This window comes from Cynocephalus volans, chromosome 6 (assembly GCF_027409185.1).
Source record: "Cynocephalus volans isolate mCynVol1 chromosome 6, mCynVol1.pri, whole genome shotgun sequence".
In the NCBI taxonomy this organism is placed as follows: Eukaryota; Metazoa; Chordata; class Mammalia; order Dermoptera; family Cynocephalidae; genus Cynocephalus; species Cynocephalus volans.
The window spans coordinates 136,720,413-136,739,365 of NC_084465.1; the positions used below are offsets into that span (position 1 = coordinate 136,720,413).

At 37.0% G+C, this 18,953-nt stretch overlaps 1 protein-coding gene across 1 annotated transcript in view; it reads right to left on the reverse strand.

The window, feature by feature from the left end:
• Positions 1-18,953, reverse strand: part of CUBN (cubilin) — a 253,314-nt gene that overhangs the window by 220,466 nt on the left and 13,895 nt on the right. The window contains exons 7-15 of the mRNA XM_063099467.1: positions 18,697-18,823; positions 17,583-17,745; positions 15,107-15,238; positions 14,148-14,243; positions 10,819-10,937; positions 10,196-10,382; positions 8,902-9,014; positions 6,495-6,729; positions 1,092-1,273 (exon numbers count right to left, since the gene is read on the reverse strand). Of these exons, the coding sequence (XP_062955537.1) occupies positions 1,092-1,273; positions 6,495-6,729; positions 8,902-9,014; positions 10,196-10,382; positions 10,819-10,937; positions 14,148-14,243; positions 15,107-15,238; positions 17,583-17,745; positions 18,697-18,823 (1,354 nt within the window). The remainder of the gene's footprint in view (positions 1-1,091; positions 1,274-6,494; positions 6,730-8,901; positions 9,015-10,195; positions 10,383-10,818; positions 10,938-14,147; positions 14,244-15,106; positions 15,239-17,582; positions 17,746-18,696; positions 18,824-18,953) is intronic.

An 18,953-nucleotide genomic window follows, 5' to 3' on the forward strand; every position in this document is an offset into this window, starting at 1 on the left:
ACCCCACTTGACAGCACATCCTTCTATCCTTTATGAATAATTCCATAGCACTTCATTCTTCTCTAATGGACTTCAAAGAGCATATTGTCTTTTTATCAGTACCACAAGAGAGACTGAGATTTATGGTGATAAAAAAAATACAGAAATAACCTAAGAACTCAATCTTTTCAATGATCTTTTCAGCCTACAAATGGAGAGCAACATTTTTGATGTACCTATATGCACATGGCATTTGAATATACAGTCATTCCTCAGTATCCATGGGGGGATTGTTTCTAGGACCTCCCGTGAATACTAGAATCTGTGGATGCTCAAGTATTTGCATATAACTTATACATATCCTCCCGTATGCTTTAAATCATCTTCAGATTACTTATAATACCTAATACAATGTAAATGCTACATAAATAGTCGTTATACTGTATCATTTAGGGATAATGACAAGGAAAAAAGTCTGTGTTTGGTAGAGACACAATTTTTTAAAAAACTATTTTTGATCCTCAGTTGGTTGAATTGACAGATGCAGAACCAATGAATATGGAAAACAGCCTTCTCTCCTCCTCCATATTTTAATCTTTTACTAATGGTAGGCAGGGGGGCTCACATTGGCTCCTTTCCTCCCAAAGATAATTACCAATATTTTCCAGTAAGACTCACCACTTATCAATCCATTTTCAACACAATATTTATTAATATTTTTCTTTGTGGAACAGTATAGTCAAGTTGTGAAACACCTTGCCAGTTTACCACAGACTACTGAATATCTGAATCTGCTTTGAAGGAGATGCCATTACTTAGGATGTATTTTCGTAATTCTGCTATTCCCATGGCAGGGGCCTGGGCTTCCAAGAAAAGTCACGGGAGGGCAAGGCAATCTGTTTCCCAGATTGAAATGGAACCCAGAAAAAGAAGCAACAAGCTGGCACAATTAAGAGTAAGAACTTAGCAAGACTTAGATTTGGCTTCCTATTGAGATATACATCTAACTATTGCCAATAAACTGGGGTTATCCATGAGCACCACCAAAGAAACCATAGTGCCCTGAGTCCTACCCATATCATGATATATTCTATCTAAATATAATGGTTTACCTCAAGATAATCATTGCTGCAATTATCATGGTGCTCCAGGCTCAAGGTCCCAAAAGTAAATGTTATCAGGAGGCCAGGACTGGTTACCACATTCCAGACACAATCTCTTCCTGGGGGGTAGTTTCCAGGATACCCCGGAGACTTAATAGAACCATAAGTACCAGTCAGTATACCTCCACACTCTAAAATCAGAGGGAAAAATAGCTTTACATTTGTGTACAAGTTATAGTTCATATAGAATGATCATAGTTCTTGCTGTAAGAAGCCAAGCTTCATTTAAATAACTATAAACAGTTTTGGACACCCTCATAATTTAAACTAATCTTTCAGTTTTATAGTTTTGTGAAATTATAAATCTAGAAGTAATAATTGATAAATAAACTGAATCACCCATGTGTCGAGTTCTGTGTTTACAAGCCATCGTATAGTGATATGATTTAAACTATAATGCTGAATGTCTGAGGGGTAATGGGATTGTAGATTCATTTTTTTCATTTTGAGGAGATTAATTTCTGAATACTAACTCTTAAAAAGTCTGGGACTTCTGTCAACCCCTAAGTCATTCAACAAACCAGATCACGTTATATATTAAAATAGTTAAGGACTACATAGTTTTCATTTGAGAGGGTTTCTTAACACTATCATATAGTTAAAGCATTTATTTTATAAATGAAGAAATTCAAATGTTTATGGTGATTAAGCCACTTGCCCAGAAGCAGGGCAAGTGAAAAATAGCCAGGCTTTCTGACACCTACCCCACTACCATTACACCACAGCGGCCCCTTAAAATTGCTGACCGATGACTGAAGAATCTTTTCTTCATTAATACCCACATTTATCTAATGAAATCTGGGGTGGCTTATTAAAAATGCTACTGAAGAATCAAAAAATAGAACTACTAAATAAAAACCTAGACTTCAGTAAATATACATTGGGGAAACAATGAGATAAGGTGACATGTCATATGTGCAATGTCTGAGATTTACATAGCTGGTTATTCAGACAAAAATTTTGCTACCAAACAAATTAGTTACATGATTCTCATTGTTCTGGAGAAAACATCTCAGTTCCTTAGAGGAAGATACATATCCCAAAAAGTAATACTTAAAAAATTATCATGTGGGTAATTTTTTAAAAATGTATAAAATACCATAAATGAAGTAAAAGATTAATGACAAAACAGAAAAAAATGCAATACATAACAAAGAATATTTCTAATACATAAAGAGCTTCTAAAAAGAATACAGATACGAACAGAAAGCACACTGAAGAAAATTTAGATGTCCCTTAAACATACAAAAAGATGTTCAATATCTATCACTCATCATAAGGGAGACCATATAAAAACTTCACTGAGATACCATTCATAGCTTATCCCTCAGAATGATAAAAATCCAGGATTTTGAAAACAAGTGATTGGTGAGGCTGTGGGGAAATAGGTACTCTCACACATTTCCAGTGAGAATGCAAGATGATAAATCACTACAGAAGAGAATATGGCATACCTAGCAAAAAATATGCATTTTTTGAGCAAACAATCCCACCTTTAGAAATACACCCCAAAAGTCCATTGGCAAAAACACAGTAAGACAATGAACAAGTCATTTTGTTGCGGTGAAATTTGGTATTCCAAAAGCTTGGAAACAAGCCAAATCTCCATCTGTAGACTACTGATTGCATAGACAACACACACCTACACAATGCCATGCTATGCTCTAGTTATGAAGCACTCTCCAGGATACAGGAGGTGGAAAAAAGCAAACTACAGACCAGAATGTATAGTATGCTACCTTTTATCTAAGAAAAGGGAAAATACAATTATATGTGATTATTTGCTTAATTTTTTAAGTGGAAGAATAAATCTAAAACTAATCAAAAAATGTTACCTATCTGGGAGGAAAGAATAGGGTGGAAGGGACAATGATAAAAGCTAGACTTCTCTAAATCTACCATACGTATTCACTTGGCTTTGTTGGAATTATAAATATGTTTTACATAACTGTAAAGCAAAATATAATAAAAATGAAAAAATCTCTGAAATCATAAGCAAAATGAAACAAATGGAATAACTGCATTGAGCTGACATCTTAACCATGGAGAGTAGAAATATTGCAAGGGGCCTTAAAACACTGTAATTTGACTACACAGCCTAAGCAAAATACACTTTAGGTATGAAAAGAACAGCAAATAAATATCAATGGTTTTCAGTTATCATACTATTAGTAATAATATTAGTATTGTTATTTTTAAAATTTGTATAGTAGGACATAGGTAATATGTTAATGTCATTGGGGACCAAGGTTTTTAGTGCATGAGAGAAGAGGTATAGATATAAAGTAAAAAGAAAAAAAACAAACAAACCTCTAATCTCAATATTCCAATATGTTATAAGATTACTATGAATACATAATGTTTTTTTTTCCTTAAGTATAAAAGAAAAGTATTTTCTAGTTCTGTCCACTGAAAAGTCTAGAGGCATTGACAGACCTAGTAACAACAGGTGTCCCTAGCACCCAGATTGTGGGATCTAAGCATCATTTCCCATCAAGAGTCAGAGCTCTCTACAGAAATAATTGATTTTAGTCCTAAGGCAGTAAATGTATAAAAAGGGCCTGGAATATCTTTTCAGACCAAAAAGCAAAAAACCTTTCAAAGCTACTGTAGTTTTGTTAAAGAGGCTCAGAAAATAACTTGAAAATTTTCTCACTAACCAAATATGGAAAAATTGAACATTAAAAAATGTCTAGAATGAGTTGCAGTCAAGATGGTGGAATAGACGTCACTCCCCAGCATCACTCTCTCCCAGAAATCAACCAATTTACAACTATATAAAAAAGCAACAACAGCCAAGCTGGGGCCACTAGACCTTGGGGGAAGAGGAGGAGAGACCTACAGAGTGCATGAAGGTAGGAGAAGCCACGATGAGAGAAAGAAAAAACTGCTCTGACCATTTCATGCCATGGCTGCTTTAAGGCTGGAGCTGCTGAGCACATGGAGCAGGAGTCAGCAAAAGCTGCAGCCATGCCCTTTGGATGGAGTTGTTTGGAGGCAGCAGGAGAGAAGAGGGCCTTGGTGGCCCCCAGGACAGCAAGACCATTAATAGGGTTCCCATGGACCTACATAGGAGCAAAGAGCCACAACAACTGAAAAAATGGAGCCACTCAGAGGTCAGTGAGTCATCACAAGGGACTGGGCACAGCCCATCCCATGGGAAGTGTTTGCAGCATGAGCAGTGAGAGAGATAGGCCCACCGGGAGAACACTGGGGCAGAGCAAGGACAGCTGATCTGCACCCCAATCAGTGTAGGACCATACAGAGGACACTGGTCAGGAACATAGAATTGCATGGGGTGCAGTTTGATGAAAAGACTCAGGCCCAGATCAGAGTTTCTACATGACCCAGGTGCACTGAGTCTCTGGAGAGCTGGAAGTACCTATAAGTCAACCATTATAACCTGTGCTGCACAAAAAGCCTTCCCTAGGGAAGCAGCAGCAAAGCAGCAATTTAGCTCAACCACAGAGCTCAAGTACTGGTCCCAACAGGAAGTTCCCCCACTTTAGAAGTAAGCAAAAGGCAAGAAAATTAGTTCTGGCTCAGACAAACCTCCAGGGCCTTGTGTCCACCTGGGGATGTGAGGCATGGATCCGGGGACCAGACCCCCCCTCCCACAACCAGACACACCACCAGCTCCTCCAACCCAGCCCAGGGACCTGACACATGGACTGAGGACTGGACACCCCTCTCATAACTAGGCATACCACCAGTGCCTCAAGGCCCACCTGGGGACCTGAGCATGGAGTTAGGGACCGGACACCCCTCCCACAACCAGGCACACTGCACCAGCACCTTGGGGCCTGCCCAGGGACCTGAGGCATGGATCCAGGGACCGGACCCTCCTCCCACAACCTGGCACACTGTGCCAGTGCCTCAGGGCCATCCCTAGGGATGGAGCTGGGGACCAGACCCCCCTTCCACAACCAGGCACACCACACCAGCACTTGGGGCCCACCTGGGGACCCAAGGGATGGAGCCAGGGACCGGATACCCCCCACAACCAAGAATACTACCAGCACCAAGGATCATGCCAAAAACATCACCTTCATGTGGGTGGCCCACCATAGCCACCACAATAACCATGGCTGCCGCAAAAGCAGATAGATGCCACAACCACCATGCAGATGGTCTGCCAGCCACAGGAGTGCATTAACACAATGAGAGTAACCAGCAGTGATAAAGAAAAGAAGAGGATGTCTCTTTCCATAAAGCCCATTCCAGAGTGACAGAAGAAGCATCTGCTCTACAATAATTTTGGGGGGACCTGATCACACCTCTCAGCATTGGACAGATCATCTAGGTGACAAATCAACAGAGTAACCATTATTCTTTCAGAAGGAGAGAAGAAATCTAGGGTAATTAGTGGGGGGAGGGGGAGGGGGGTGAGATTGGACAAGGGGCATAAAGAATAAGTATGATTTGTAACAGTATATATGCTAGTAATATTGATTTGATCAACATATCTCAATGTTGAACCCCCAAAATATGTATAATCAATTTTGATTCAATAATAGTTAAAAAATACAAATATAAATAAATAAAATAAACACCGAAATCTATAAACATTGCCAAGATCAATTAAAAGAGAGCTAAATTAATAAAGAGATAGTCCATGTTCGTGGATTGGCAGGCTCGAAATTTTTAAAAGGTCATTTCTTCCCAGGTTGATTATTGATTCAATGCAATGCCAACAAAATCCCAGCAGACTGTTATGGGAAATTGACAAGTTGATTCAAAAATATATATGGAAATGCAACAAATCTAGCATATACAAAAGGAACAAAATTAGAGGATTTATTGTACTAGATTTCAGACTTCAATAGTTAAGCCAAAGTGGCAACAGGATAGATAAATAGTCCAAAAGAAAAGATGAGAAATTCCAGAAACAGATCCACAGATTGGGGGCGTCAGTATACTGCTCTCTCTATTTTTTTATATGTTTAAAAATTTCATAATCAAAAGTTTAAAAAATAGAGTACCAAAACCCAAACAACAAAAAAAGAACAAATTAAGATACGGAATACCACAGGAAGGAATGAACAATATCCTCATCAACAACTCTGCAGTAAATTTAATTCACTAGCAGATTTTAGAAAAATGTTGTTCAATGATTTCGTAAGGAACCCATTAAAACTCATGGATTTAATCCCTTTTATTTCATCCTAATTTTATTTTTGAACACAGAATGAAAGCCTAATTTATTTTAGATTTATTTGATTTTAAAATAATTATTAAAATGTTATATATCTCTGGATTATAATCCATCTTATATATCCAAAAATCTAATATTGGTCAAGAAAATTTAATAACCTCAAAATGTGGTGGGCTTTGCTCCATGTTTACACATACCTGGTTCCTCTGTCTCCCATCTTACTGTAAAGCCTCTCTCACTTCTTAAATGTTCAGAATAGAGATGAAAATAGAGAGCATTGCCACTGCTGAGAAGTTCTGGAGGGAGTACGGAGCCACAGAATCTTCCAAGTTGAAAAGCTGCAGAGGAATCTCCGTCGTGAATCTGAAGAAACTCATGTGGACAATCGCTCACTGATTCTAATTGGAAAAAAGTGAAAGTGATACGCAGGACCTAAAAATATAAAGGCCATAATACATTATATTTTATTTCCATGTTAATTCTAAGGTATTTTACTAACTCGAAGCATTCATATTAAGTGACTTTCAAGAGATATTTCCTAGTTATCCACCAGTATATATGGCAATTTCACATATTAAAGGACTTGTGGTAAAAATTGCTAAGACCAGACTTCAACTAATTTCAAAATATATCAAAAAATCTTAAAGAAATAGATTTACCTAGATTTCATTGAACTGTCCAATCCATCAAAAGCATATCAAATGTATAGCTGAAAGTGTTTCAAAATCACTGAAATAATTTGGGCATTTGAAAAATCTACCTTGAATTAAATTTAAGTGGCTAATATTGCCATTCACGAGAATCTATTCCCTGGTCCCCTAAATAACCTGTAGCATGTATCGTACACACCGACATTCATCACTGTCCCCAGAGATGCTGATTCCATAAGGGTCTATGAACCTCTCATCAAGATTCTGATGCCCAGTCCAAACTGACATGCTCAGGTGTAATAGGCTAAGTTGGTATGGTGTGGACAAGTGTAAAGCCTTTGAATCTTCAGGGTTGGGATATCACTGAGATATCAACAGCAGACAGTGGGAGAAAGGTAATATGAAAATTACTGACCATAAAAGTAGAAGAGAATAAACACAAAAATGTATTTCTGGGGTAAAGTGTTAGAATGTACAGACTTCAAATGCAGTAACATTACCAATAAAATATAAGATATCTTGCACTAACAACCTCATTTAAAACAGTAAACAACCAAAAGAAAGCTATTGAATTTAATTTCCATCAGAACCTAACATGACAATAGTATTCAGCTAACGAAAAAAAAAAGTCAGGAATTTTTGAAATTCTATGGTAGGATATTTTTAAGATCAGTTACCCATCATTATATCATTTTCTCCCTTGAAGCAATTTAAATAAAAATCAAATAAATGTTCCTTAATTGAACTATCCTGATTTGCATACGTTTTCCACTATATTGTGTATATCACGGTAGGGAAAAGGAGGTATAAAATCACTATAATCGGGAAAAAACAGGATGAATTTTCTTGCAGATTGGTAATAAAAGTACTAAAAGTTTTTCACATAAGAATTTTATCTTGAAAGAAAAGTGTTTTCAATGTCAGGAAATAGAATTCATGAAAACTAAATGGAAGGAAGGAAACTCACAAAACGTACCCTCTGGGAAATTGATTTTGGAAGTTATTCTATTGTGGCATTACCAGGCCTCAAAGAGCCCTCCCTCCTCAAGGGTAAAAAATGTTTTCTGACCCTTGCACAATGCCCTCTGTAATATTAGTTTGCTGGAAAGCATTAATAGGATTTCAAGGAAAAATCTTATCTATTCGGACATGCCACTTCATTTTAATGAGTCCTGGAGGTGGTGAGAATCAAATAGTTAGAAAAGTCTAAGTAATTAATGTCTATGATAAAAACACCAAAAACCTTAGGCTTAGATCTTAACTTGAGGAGTTTCATGCAGTGTCTCAGAGTCACACACTTTGGAGTCAAATGACCTGGGTTAAAGTCACTGCATACCTCTTACAAACCATATGCACCTGGACAAAAGTTTCTCACCTACACTAAGCTCTGTTTCCTGCCACGTGAAATGAGGATATTAATTCCTATCTTTCAGTGTTGTGAGAGTTAAAAATGGAGTGATATAATGTATATGAGGCATTTAGCAAAATACCTGGCACAGAGAAGATATTTGATGAGAAAGCCATCCTAATATCAATCCCGTTTTTTGCATAATGATCAACATAATATGGAGGGATTATCTTCAAACAATACTGTCTAAGTGACAACATGACTTTACAAATTAACTACTGGCTGTCAGTCAGCCAACTGGTGTAGAAAAACATTCATACTAGACAAATCATGAACTTGGGAACCAGACAAACTTGACTTTGAAATTCAACTGTTCCAATTACAAGCTAAGGAGTGTTAAATTTTTTTCTTAGCTTCTCTTACTTTCCATGATTTCATCTATAAAATGAGGATACTATTACTTATTTCAAAGAATTAGCATAAGGTTAGAGATACATGATAGTTGAATTGTCATTACATGCACTTTATGTAACATATATATATACACATACTGCATATGTATAATACAAATGAAATGTGCACTTGGACAGGAGATACTACACTTACCTTTCCCTCTTCAGTTCGGATAACCCAGAAGCAGTTAACGTCATGGACGAAACCAACATCGGGACTCATATAGCTGAAGCTTCCATTGATCCCTGAGAGGGACTCTCCACAAACTGCAAAGAAGAAGACGAACTGTGCTTTCAGTGACTCCTAAAAGGAAGAGGCTAGGCAACTGTAACTCTGATGCTGAAATATTTACAAAAGTCTAAATAATTAATGTGGGAGACCAAAATCCCACCATTACCTCTTCTCTGTCCTCTTTCTTTCAACACCCACCCAGATCCCACCTCTTGTCCAGCATCCAAGATGTTGATTTCTTACCTCCTCCATGACCTTCCCTGGACTCTTTCTGATTTCTCTGGCTCCCATTCTCTTTATCTCTATGACATTTGACTTTACCCCATACAGTTTAGTGTATGTCTCTAGTTCTTGTATCTTTTTTGCTATTTTGTGTGAGTCTTATCTACTTAATTGGAAAGTAAGCAGATAATAAGTGCAGACAATATTTTATGCTTCCATATTTCTCCACAAGGTCTATCATCCTAAACACATAGTAACCTCTCAAGAAATGTGTTGATTCAGAATCAGGAGTAGTAAGTGAGGGGTGGAATAGTCAGGAAAGACCTTATGGAGGAGGTTGAATGTGAGGACACCTGAGGAACAGATACATCTGGATGGGACACAAGGAAGGAATTTGGGGAGAGTTGTGGGGAGAAATAACCCAAATGAAAGAACACAATGGAAATACTCGTGGTAGCACATGGGGTTATGGGCGAAAGAAAATTGTCCGGCTTGAGTAAAGGCATTTCTAGGGAACTAGTGAAAAATAAGGTTAGACAGATTAGGTGAGGCCCGGTTATAGGAGGATAATAGGAAAACAATCCCAATCTCTATATAACAGGCAAGGGGGAGCCACTGTATACTCTAGAGCAGGAAAGGAACACAATGAAGTGTAGTATTCTAGCGAAATTTCATAGCTCCTGGACAGAAAACTTTTCCTTAGAAAACTAGAAAGGACAATTCCTCAGCATATTTGATATTTGGAAAGGATATAATGAAAATGGCAAATACTAATTAATTCTTCTTTTGAAAAACAGTTCTTCTGGCTAAAATTGATACTTTAAAATATTTACCTTGTGAATTCTATACCATTTCTGCAAGGAAAGACTTAGTTCTCAGCATCTAAGAAACTAGACAAGAAAGTAGGTTCAGCAGAAGCATCTGCTTAAGGACTCAGTACAGGATGGTGCTTCCAAGCTGTCAGTATCTGTGGTATAAGAAATGCTGACTGTACCTTGCTGAGGAATCTGACAAAAGGCTCCAGTCCAGAAACGTGTGCATTCACAACTGAAGGCATTAATGCCATCAACACAAGTTCCCCCATTCAAACAGGGGTTGCTCAAACACTCGTTGATGTTTTCTGTGCAGTTGACACCAGCCCAACCTGATTCACACTTACAGAAATAGCTAGAGACTGTTGGCTAAGGGGAAAAAACACAACATAATACCATAAACAAATGGATAGACGATAAACTTGAATCAACTCAAATAATTTAAAAAACTGATGCTTTGTGATGTATTTAACAGGTGTTTAACCATAATAAGTATTTTCCAGTAGCCTAACCTTGTAATTAGTTTAAATGGCAATTGCTAAGTATAAGAAGACAAATTTATTTGGGTTAAACTGTGAGTTTTGTTTACTACTTTGTAAATCACTGAGACAAAAAAATTAACTCATTGGTTTTTCCTAGGAACTAGTTACTTCCTACCTTTTATCTGAGAGTTATTGACAATTCTTTACCTTAAGCTTGAACCATTACCTTAAGATTCATGAATCATATAAAAATGTACTTTATAGAAGTAAAACTAAAATTATTTTCGAGTTCTCCATCTCCACAGGAAGAACAAAGGACTCACGATGCATTGTCCATTTAAACAGGGGTGACTTTGGCAAATATCGCTGAGTTGTACACATCCATTTGGCCCATATCCATTTCCAGTATATCCTGGGTGACAGGTGCAGAGAGGTAAGGAACCTGTTCAGAAATAAACATGGGAGTATAAATACAGGTCTCCTCCTCAGTTCAGAGGCAGTAACTAAACTCAGGCTCTCCTGTCAAGGCAAGAATCTACCAACACCAAATCTACATCTTCCTGTGGGCAGACAAAACAAGGTACGAAGAGAAAATATTAGAATACTTATGTTTCCGTTTTTTATCTTAAAATAAGAAAGCTATTCAATATTTGTAACACTTTATATATGGGTTAACACTGGCACTGTGGGTCATTATTTCAGATGGTCCTGAGCTGTGTACAGATGTGAGATACGCCAAGGGAACATGGAGTTTTTCAGCATGGAGAGGCAATCAGTGCAAAGGAGGATTCTCAGGACAATGGTGTCTGCCGCAAGCACTGTACATATATTGACTCATTGAATCTTCTCAAAAGCCCTATAAATAGGTATTATTATAATCCCCATTTTACAAATGAAGACCAAGTCCAGAGAGAGTGTCTCGACCGAGGACGCACAGCTGGAATGTGGAGGAGCCAAGGACGCCAGCAGCACCCTCGTGTGCAAGGTGCCTGCAACATCTTGCACAGGAATAGAGTTTAAACGGGCAGTTCACACCTTCCCAGTGATGTGGACATGTGTATTGTATGTTGCCAGTTTTAACCAGGCTAGCCAGCACAAAATAAATTCAAGACTTTAAAAGATTTTCGCAATGAAACCGCAGATGTAAGATAATATAGTAACATAAGCATGTAGGAACATCAGCAAAATGCTAGCACCAAAACTTCCCCCACACTTCTTATGAGCTCTTTTAAACCATGTCACAAAGTTAAAACAGTGACGATCTAATTGGGTTGGGAAAGAACTTGGTCAAAAAGAATTTGAAGTGATTGAGTCTATTTTAAACATGAATTAATATCTACTTTTAATTATGTCATGCATGCAATAATAGCCAAAGACAGTGCAAGAACATCCAGCAACTTTACAGCTTTCTTCAACAATGTTTAAAATGAAAAATACTCATTCTAGTACTTTACAAAATTTCACTAAACTTAATGTCCAGAGACTTTTTCAGATTTCCTACTTAATAGCAAAAAGCCACACCTCATTGAAGAAACAGATGTTCTTTCTACTGCTGTAAAATAGTTGAAATAGTATATGGAAATCGATATGGCAATTAACTTAAATACATTATTCCATCAGCAAATACTATTAAAGATGGATATAAAACCTTGTTGAAGAATTAAAGAAACAAATAGAACAAATTATGCAACATGACAGATTTGCAATAGAAATGAATGGTAGGGCCAGCCCACGGCTCACTTGGAAGAGCGTGGTGCTGACAATACCAAGTCAAGGGTTAAGATCCCCTTACCAGTCATCTTTTAAAAAAAAGAAAAGAAATGAATGATAATATAATCCTCAGCTTATATTATTCGCAAGACACGGTTTTAATAATAAAAACCATAGATACTTTTTAAAATAAATAATTGCCTAGAGATGTGTTCTTTATAGTTAATTACTTCTTCAAAAAACATTTATGGAGAAAAATAGGGTAAGTATCCTCCAATGCTGCTACGGCTTTGCCTGGACATGCTGCAAGATTCCTGGAGTAAGCATACTGGTTGCAGTAAAGAAGGTCAGCCTAAAAGTACATAACAGTGCTACTTCATGCTGTCTATACAACATCACTGTCTTCTATATATATAAAAAGGGAGGTCTTGAATTGATCAACAGACACAAAGAATGATTGCATATTATAATGATGAATAGGCTAACTATACCGATCTAACCACCACACATTGTACACAATTATTGAAAATCAATGTTGTACCCCACATGTACGTATAATAATAATAAAAAAGAAAAGGAAGCATGTAAGTTTAAAAAGAATAGTATCTGCTGCAAGTACTTTACATATATGGGCTCATTTAATCCTCTTGAATGCCCTATAAGGTACATGCTATTATTATCTGCATTTTACAGATGAAGAACTAAAGCACAGAGACATTAAGTGTCTTGACCAAGGACACACAGCTAGAATATGGTGGAGCAAAGGGAGACATATAAGCAGTGATTTTTAGAAATCATGCTTCTCACCATTTCTGTATGCTGTTAATTTAGTCACAAGTATATATATATCAAGCTAGATTTCTATTTGATGCTATAGTTAAAAAATAAATTCTAAAAATGTCAAACATCTAAATGTAAAAAAATAACATAAAATTATAATAGTACATGTACTTGACTATTTTAAAAGAATTTAGTAAAGAAGGCCTCTCTAAACATGACTCTAAGCAGAGAGATAATAAAAGATTTATCTTTTTTAACTACGTAAAAGTTTTTAACTTGTAAATAGAAAATTTCACCACAAAATTAAAAGAAAAACAACATGCCAGGAAAAATGCTTTTAAAATATAAAACAGATAATGAGATAACGTCCCTAGCATGTAATGAAATTTTACAAATCAGTAACAGAGCAAATAAGCAAAGGACACAAACAAACAGGAAAAAAATAACCAGTAAAAATGTAAAACTTATTATAAGTAACCTAAAAGTGTAGATGAAAATTATGAGAAACTAATTTTACCAATAAAATTGACCAAGATGAAAAATAACAATAGTATTTATTATTGTCAAAGGTGGAGTAAATATGTATTTTCTTGTACCATTGGTGAGTGTATACCCATCTGTACATTGATACAACATTGCTCGAAGAAAGTTTAGCAATATATATTTTGCTAAATTATAGGAGATGACTCCTCTTTTATGCAGTATTTGCAGACACTGCTAGGTTTTTCCCTAGACCCATTTTCCCCTTCCTTAGTGGTAAACTCCTTATTTCAGCTGGATTCATGAAGCCCAGCCTCTGTATGCCATCAGGTATCATCGTTTCTTTAAGGCCAGAACTGAGCCAATGGAATAAAAATGGAAGAATCCTTTTGCTTTCTTCCTTTTTTTCTCCTTCCTGCTTGCTGGAATATAGTCATGAATTAATTAGCTTGCTCAGTTTCCTTGGGAAGTAATTCTTAAATGGAGCAGATCATTAAAGATTTTTTAAATCTACAGCATTTTTTTAAAAAATCAAATGTATAGTTTTATAACATGGATTGATTTGGGGTTTGAAGGTCAAAATAATAATTTTCAGGACACAGGATTTTGTTTTTAAAATGTTGGATTGTTTTAGAGGATCATATTAAAATACCTAAAGCCAAAGAGAGATATGAGTAATTACCTAGAGCTGAGGAGCATGTTGCTTCCGTGTGGCAGCCCCCGTTGTTGACCGAGCAGATGTCTGTGAGTGTGCACACTCTTCCATCGCCCTGGTACCCTGATCAGAGCAAGAGCAGGGGCATGAGAAACAACGTCAAGAACGTGGGAGAAGAATGCCCATCTGAGGACCAAATATCATGAGCTAGACCAACCAGAGAGCCTCTAATATCAAAACACAACATGTAAATATAAAGTGTCATAAACAAATAGAATTCTATAATTAAGGAAAAGAACAGCAAGCATTAGCTATCTGATGTCATAAACAATGTTCTGGGTTGTTTCTAATTTTAAAAGTATGAAACTACTGCTAGACTTAGAAAGTGCTGACGCTAAGAAAGTTGACAATTACAGTCACTCTGTTTTTCGAGGTAAATTATTGTAGAAGTCCAAAGTACCATGGTTACGTGTTATTAAAACATAAAAGTTTACTTTATTCCTGAGAACCCCCTGAACTTCTTAGATAGTAATTCAATTTAGATTAGAGAATGATAGTAATGACTCCTTTACAGAAGAGAAGGGAAACTAACATGTATTATGTGCACACTATTATGCTGGTGATTGAGTAAACTTTATATGTAAAACATCTCATGAGTGCACTATATTAATCAATTATTTGTGGGAACAATGGAGCAGTAGGTCTGTGGTCCACTCAGAAAATTTTTCAAATCCTGCATTATTTCAGCAGCTATTTCACAGTTTGTAAGGCTTGCTGTTTCCCGATGCTACTCAAAATATTTAATACTTTTTGTTTCTTTTTTATGATTATAGTAATACTAATGTATCCCCCATCTACAAGTTAAACAAAACTTTCTGCACTATTCCGTTTCTCTCCCTAGACAGACATATTTGAAATGGAGCACACGATTCTGTTTTCAGATGCATGTGTTACCTGTAATGGTATCAGAAAATCTAGTGCAATACCTGGTGGACAGGACTGACAGTGGTAAGATCCGAGAGTATTCTCACACTCGACAAGTGGAGCCACAGAACAGCCTCCATTATTTATTGCACATTCATCGATATCTTCACAAATGTATCCATTTCCCTGCCAGCCTAGAAGAACATTTGAGAGGTAAGCTATACAGATAAAAAAGAAATGCAAATAGTCAAAACATACTAAAAACCTGCTGTACTCAAGGGACTGTAGATTAAAATGAGGTAGACTCATCTTATTGGCAAAAATTGTTTTAAGTTCTTAGAATCAAATCTTGCAAAAATGAGACAGACCTATCCTACTGGCAAATATTGTTTTAAGTTCTTAGAATCAAATCTGGCAAAGATGTGGGCAAATGAGGTATCCTCAAATAATGTTAGTTGGATGTTAAATTATTATAACCTATTTGGAAAGTATTTGGCAGTATTCATTAAAAGTTTTTGAATACATAGCTTTTGACTAACAATTTCACTTCTTGAAACTTACTCTATGGCGATAAAACTACCAGTATATTAAGATGTAAGTAAGAGAATTTCTATTGCAGCATTGTTCAATAGGGGGAAAATCCTCAATGGTCAATAGGGGTATAGCTGAATATCCTACAACTTATCTAAATCACTGAATATTAAAAACAACTTTAATAACATATATCCATCCATATGTGCATACATACACACACACATATATTGAAAGAATTTTCCCATATACTTTAATTGAAAATACCAAATTTTAGGATAAAATGCAGAGCTGGAATCTTACTCCCAATTTTGGTAAAAAGAATGTTTTAAAAACCTGCATATGTGGCAAAAGGTAGAAGAAGAGCGAGAACCAACAGCTAACAGTGGTCTCACTAAGAGGACATGATTGAAAGTGAAGACATTCTCGTTTTATCCAATAATTACAAGTTGTATTACTCTTATAATTCAAATTATTAAAATTACACAAATATTTTTAAACTTTTAAAGCTTTTAAAATATTCATATCCTTTGATCTACGATAGAGTTCCCACCTGAGATTCTAAGAAAATTATATTTGTGCATGACGATGAGTACACAGAGAAAACTTGGAAGGAAATATGCCCCAATGCTAATAAGATTATAGGTATTTGTTCTTTTTTTTCATATTTTTGTAGTTTATTTATATTTATAAGCAGTAAATATTACTTTGATAGTCACTAAAAAAAATAGGACGATTAACAGGAAAACAAAAAACTTTGTTTCTCTTTTTTCTCTTCACCAATAAAAAGAAGAACATAAGAACACATCCTCTTATTTGACAATTTACTTTTCTGATTTTTTAGTTTTTAACATTATCACTGACATATTACCTTCAAAAATATGATTATTTGCAAATTTTGCTTGCTCCTGAGAATGAAGAGGGGAGAAGTCTTTACTTGTTTTTTAATTTCTTCCTAATTTTACAAGATCTAAACATATAACATGCAGAAAATCACTAAACCAAAAGTCACAAATAAAGCAATAAACGCATGGGTTCCGTGGGAGACAGAGTAACGGAGTATTCAGCAGCTCAGCTCCAGAATCAGGCAGACCTAGGTTTGAATCCTGCCTACTTATAAGCTATGTGACCTTGGGCAAGTTATTTAACCTCTCTAAGCCTCAAGTTTTCACATTTAAAAATGCAAATAATATTATCTTTTACCATTTCTTGCTTTTGTTGTAGTTGCAAGAATTAAAAATCGCTTACACTGTTTTCATAAAAGAACAGCTGCTATTATTTTATTTTCTTTGTGCTCCACATTCAAAGAACACCCAGGGAGTACAGAGAGGCTTTGTAAACTCCCTGAGACCTGGTTAATTGCTTACCAGTGCACCCAGCACAGAACTTCGCTCATAGTAGGCACCCTGCAAATATGTGCTGAATGGATGATGATGATCTCGCATAGCAAGAGGTAAAACTTGGATTCAAACCCTGGCAGTCTGACTACAGAGCCCATATTTTCAGCGATTCAATGTATGACCTCCCCTGGAGATTCATTCTCTGTGAGGCTGATGGTGTTGGATATTCCTATCTATGGCAAGGCCATAGGGTACTGTAATGACACACCCAGGTTAGAACAACTGGACTGTAGTGGAGACACAAAAAGGTCAATAAATTCACACAAGTTTACAAGCACCTGGTTAGTATGAAAGGTGGGACTAGAATACACGTCTTTTGATGACAAAAGTGAGTCAATGGCATGGCAATATAACATTTGTCTTTATAAACTCTAAGGCTAACACTGCTGCAATTTGACTCTAGCACAGTTTTAGAAAAACCTCCCACCTCTGTTGTGGAATTGTTACAGCAGTAAGATGGTCTTGAGTAGAAGTCAGTGAAATAGGACATGAAACTGCATTGGAACACCTTCTAAGAACAGTGTTAGCCATCGGTAGAGGAAGGAAGTTGGCTCTGGCACCTTGCTACCTGGCATGCAGAGGCTGGCACGTGGCCCCGAGAACATACCTGTGGCACATGCCCCACAATAGAAAGATCCTGGAGTGTTGAAGCACTGCGCATGTGTGGAACAAGGTGCGGGCCAGAGGCTACACTCATCTATGTCCAGCACACAGGCAGAGCTGTTCAGTGGGGACGTCCACCCAGGATTGCAGAGGCAGTTGTACTTGGGCTGGCAAGAGGACAACAATGTGAATACACACAATCACAAAAATGAGCAAGAAAAGCCTTAGAAAAATCTCACCAAGTCCCGAACTGTTTATCCTGTAACATTTGTTTCCATGAGGCCAATTGAATGGCCTCTCTTTTACTTACCCTAAGATTAAGCATTTAGACCAGACCATGCAAAAAGGGAAACATCTTTATTTCAGAGTAAGAGAAACCTATAATTTATCTCAAAGATGCCAGGGAAAGAGCAACAACAATCAAGAACTGTAAGTCAATATAATTAAAGTCAATCAACTCAGCCTGCTATGTTTTTAGAGGGAAAAACACCCAAGTAGGCACAGACCTTGGAAAATCAATTCTGTTTGTTTCCTTTTTGAAAGTCTCTCATTCCCCTCCCACCTGCCTTCCCATCCTCTCCACCCCCATCATTGGGAGTGAACCATTTTTCATCACATGGGTAGAAAAAAAATAGAACTAAAAGTAAAGAACTGAAGCTGTCATGAAGAGCCAAGATGGCTGGGACTGAGCAAACTTGAGCATCAAGAGTCAAGGTCATCAGGACCCAGAGCATAGGGGAAATGGGTTCATAGATCCTGCAGCACTAACAGGGGCTTAGGGCCTGAAAAATCCAGACTCCTAAAAACTGCATGTTTTTGTGTTTCCATGTCTTGTCACTAGTAAAACTCACAAGATCATGAGAAGGTCATGTGCCACAGGGAGATTCATGAAGCAACAATAAAAATGTTAGTATTTTACATAGTGCAATCTTAACCTCCGGGTCCATTTCTCTGCTTCTCTCATCTCCCCTCCTCACCTTTTCCCTGCTTACAGGCAGGAAATGACCTCACCATCTGCAGCTCCTCAGGGCAGTGTTCACACGCAGTCAGCACAGGATAAGGAACTAACAACTGTGGTTTCTTAAAGGGGTCACAATTGGGAAAAAAGACCGACCTACCTCTCCAGCTTGTTCTCGGACTAAATCCTCACAGATGCCATGGACACAGCGTGCATTAGAGCCCCCTTCACAGTCATTGTATTTGGAAGCACACTGAGGTCCATATGTCTCAGGTGAGCAGAGACAACTGTTGGTGACACAAAGGCACATTGTGAGGGTTTGTGCTTTAGGGTAGTGACTGTCTGTTAGGATCAATTAAAAAAAAATTCAAATCGCAAGTCAATAATGTTAACCTGGAATTATAAACCAACAATCCA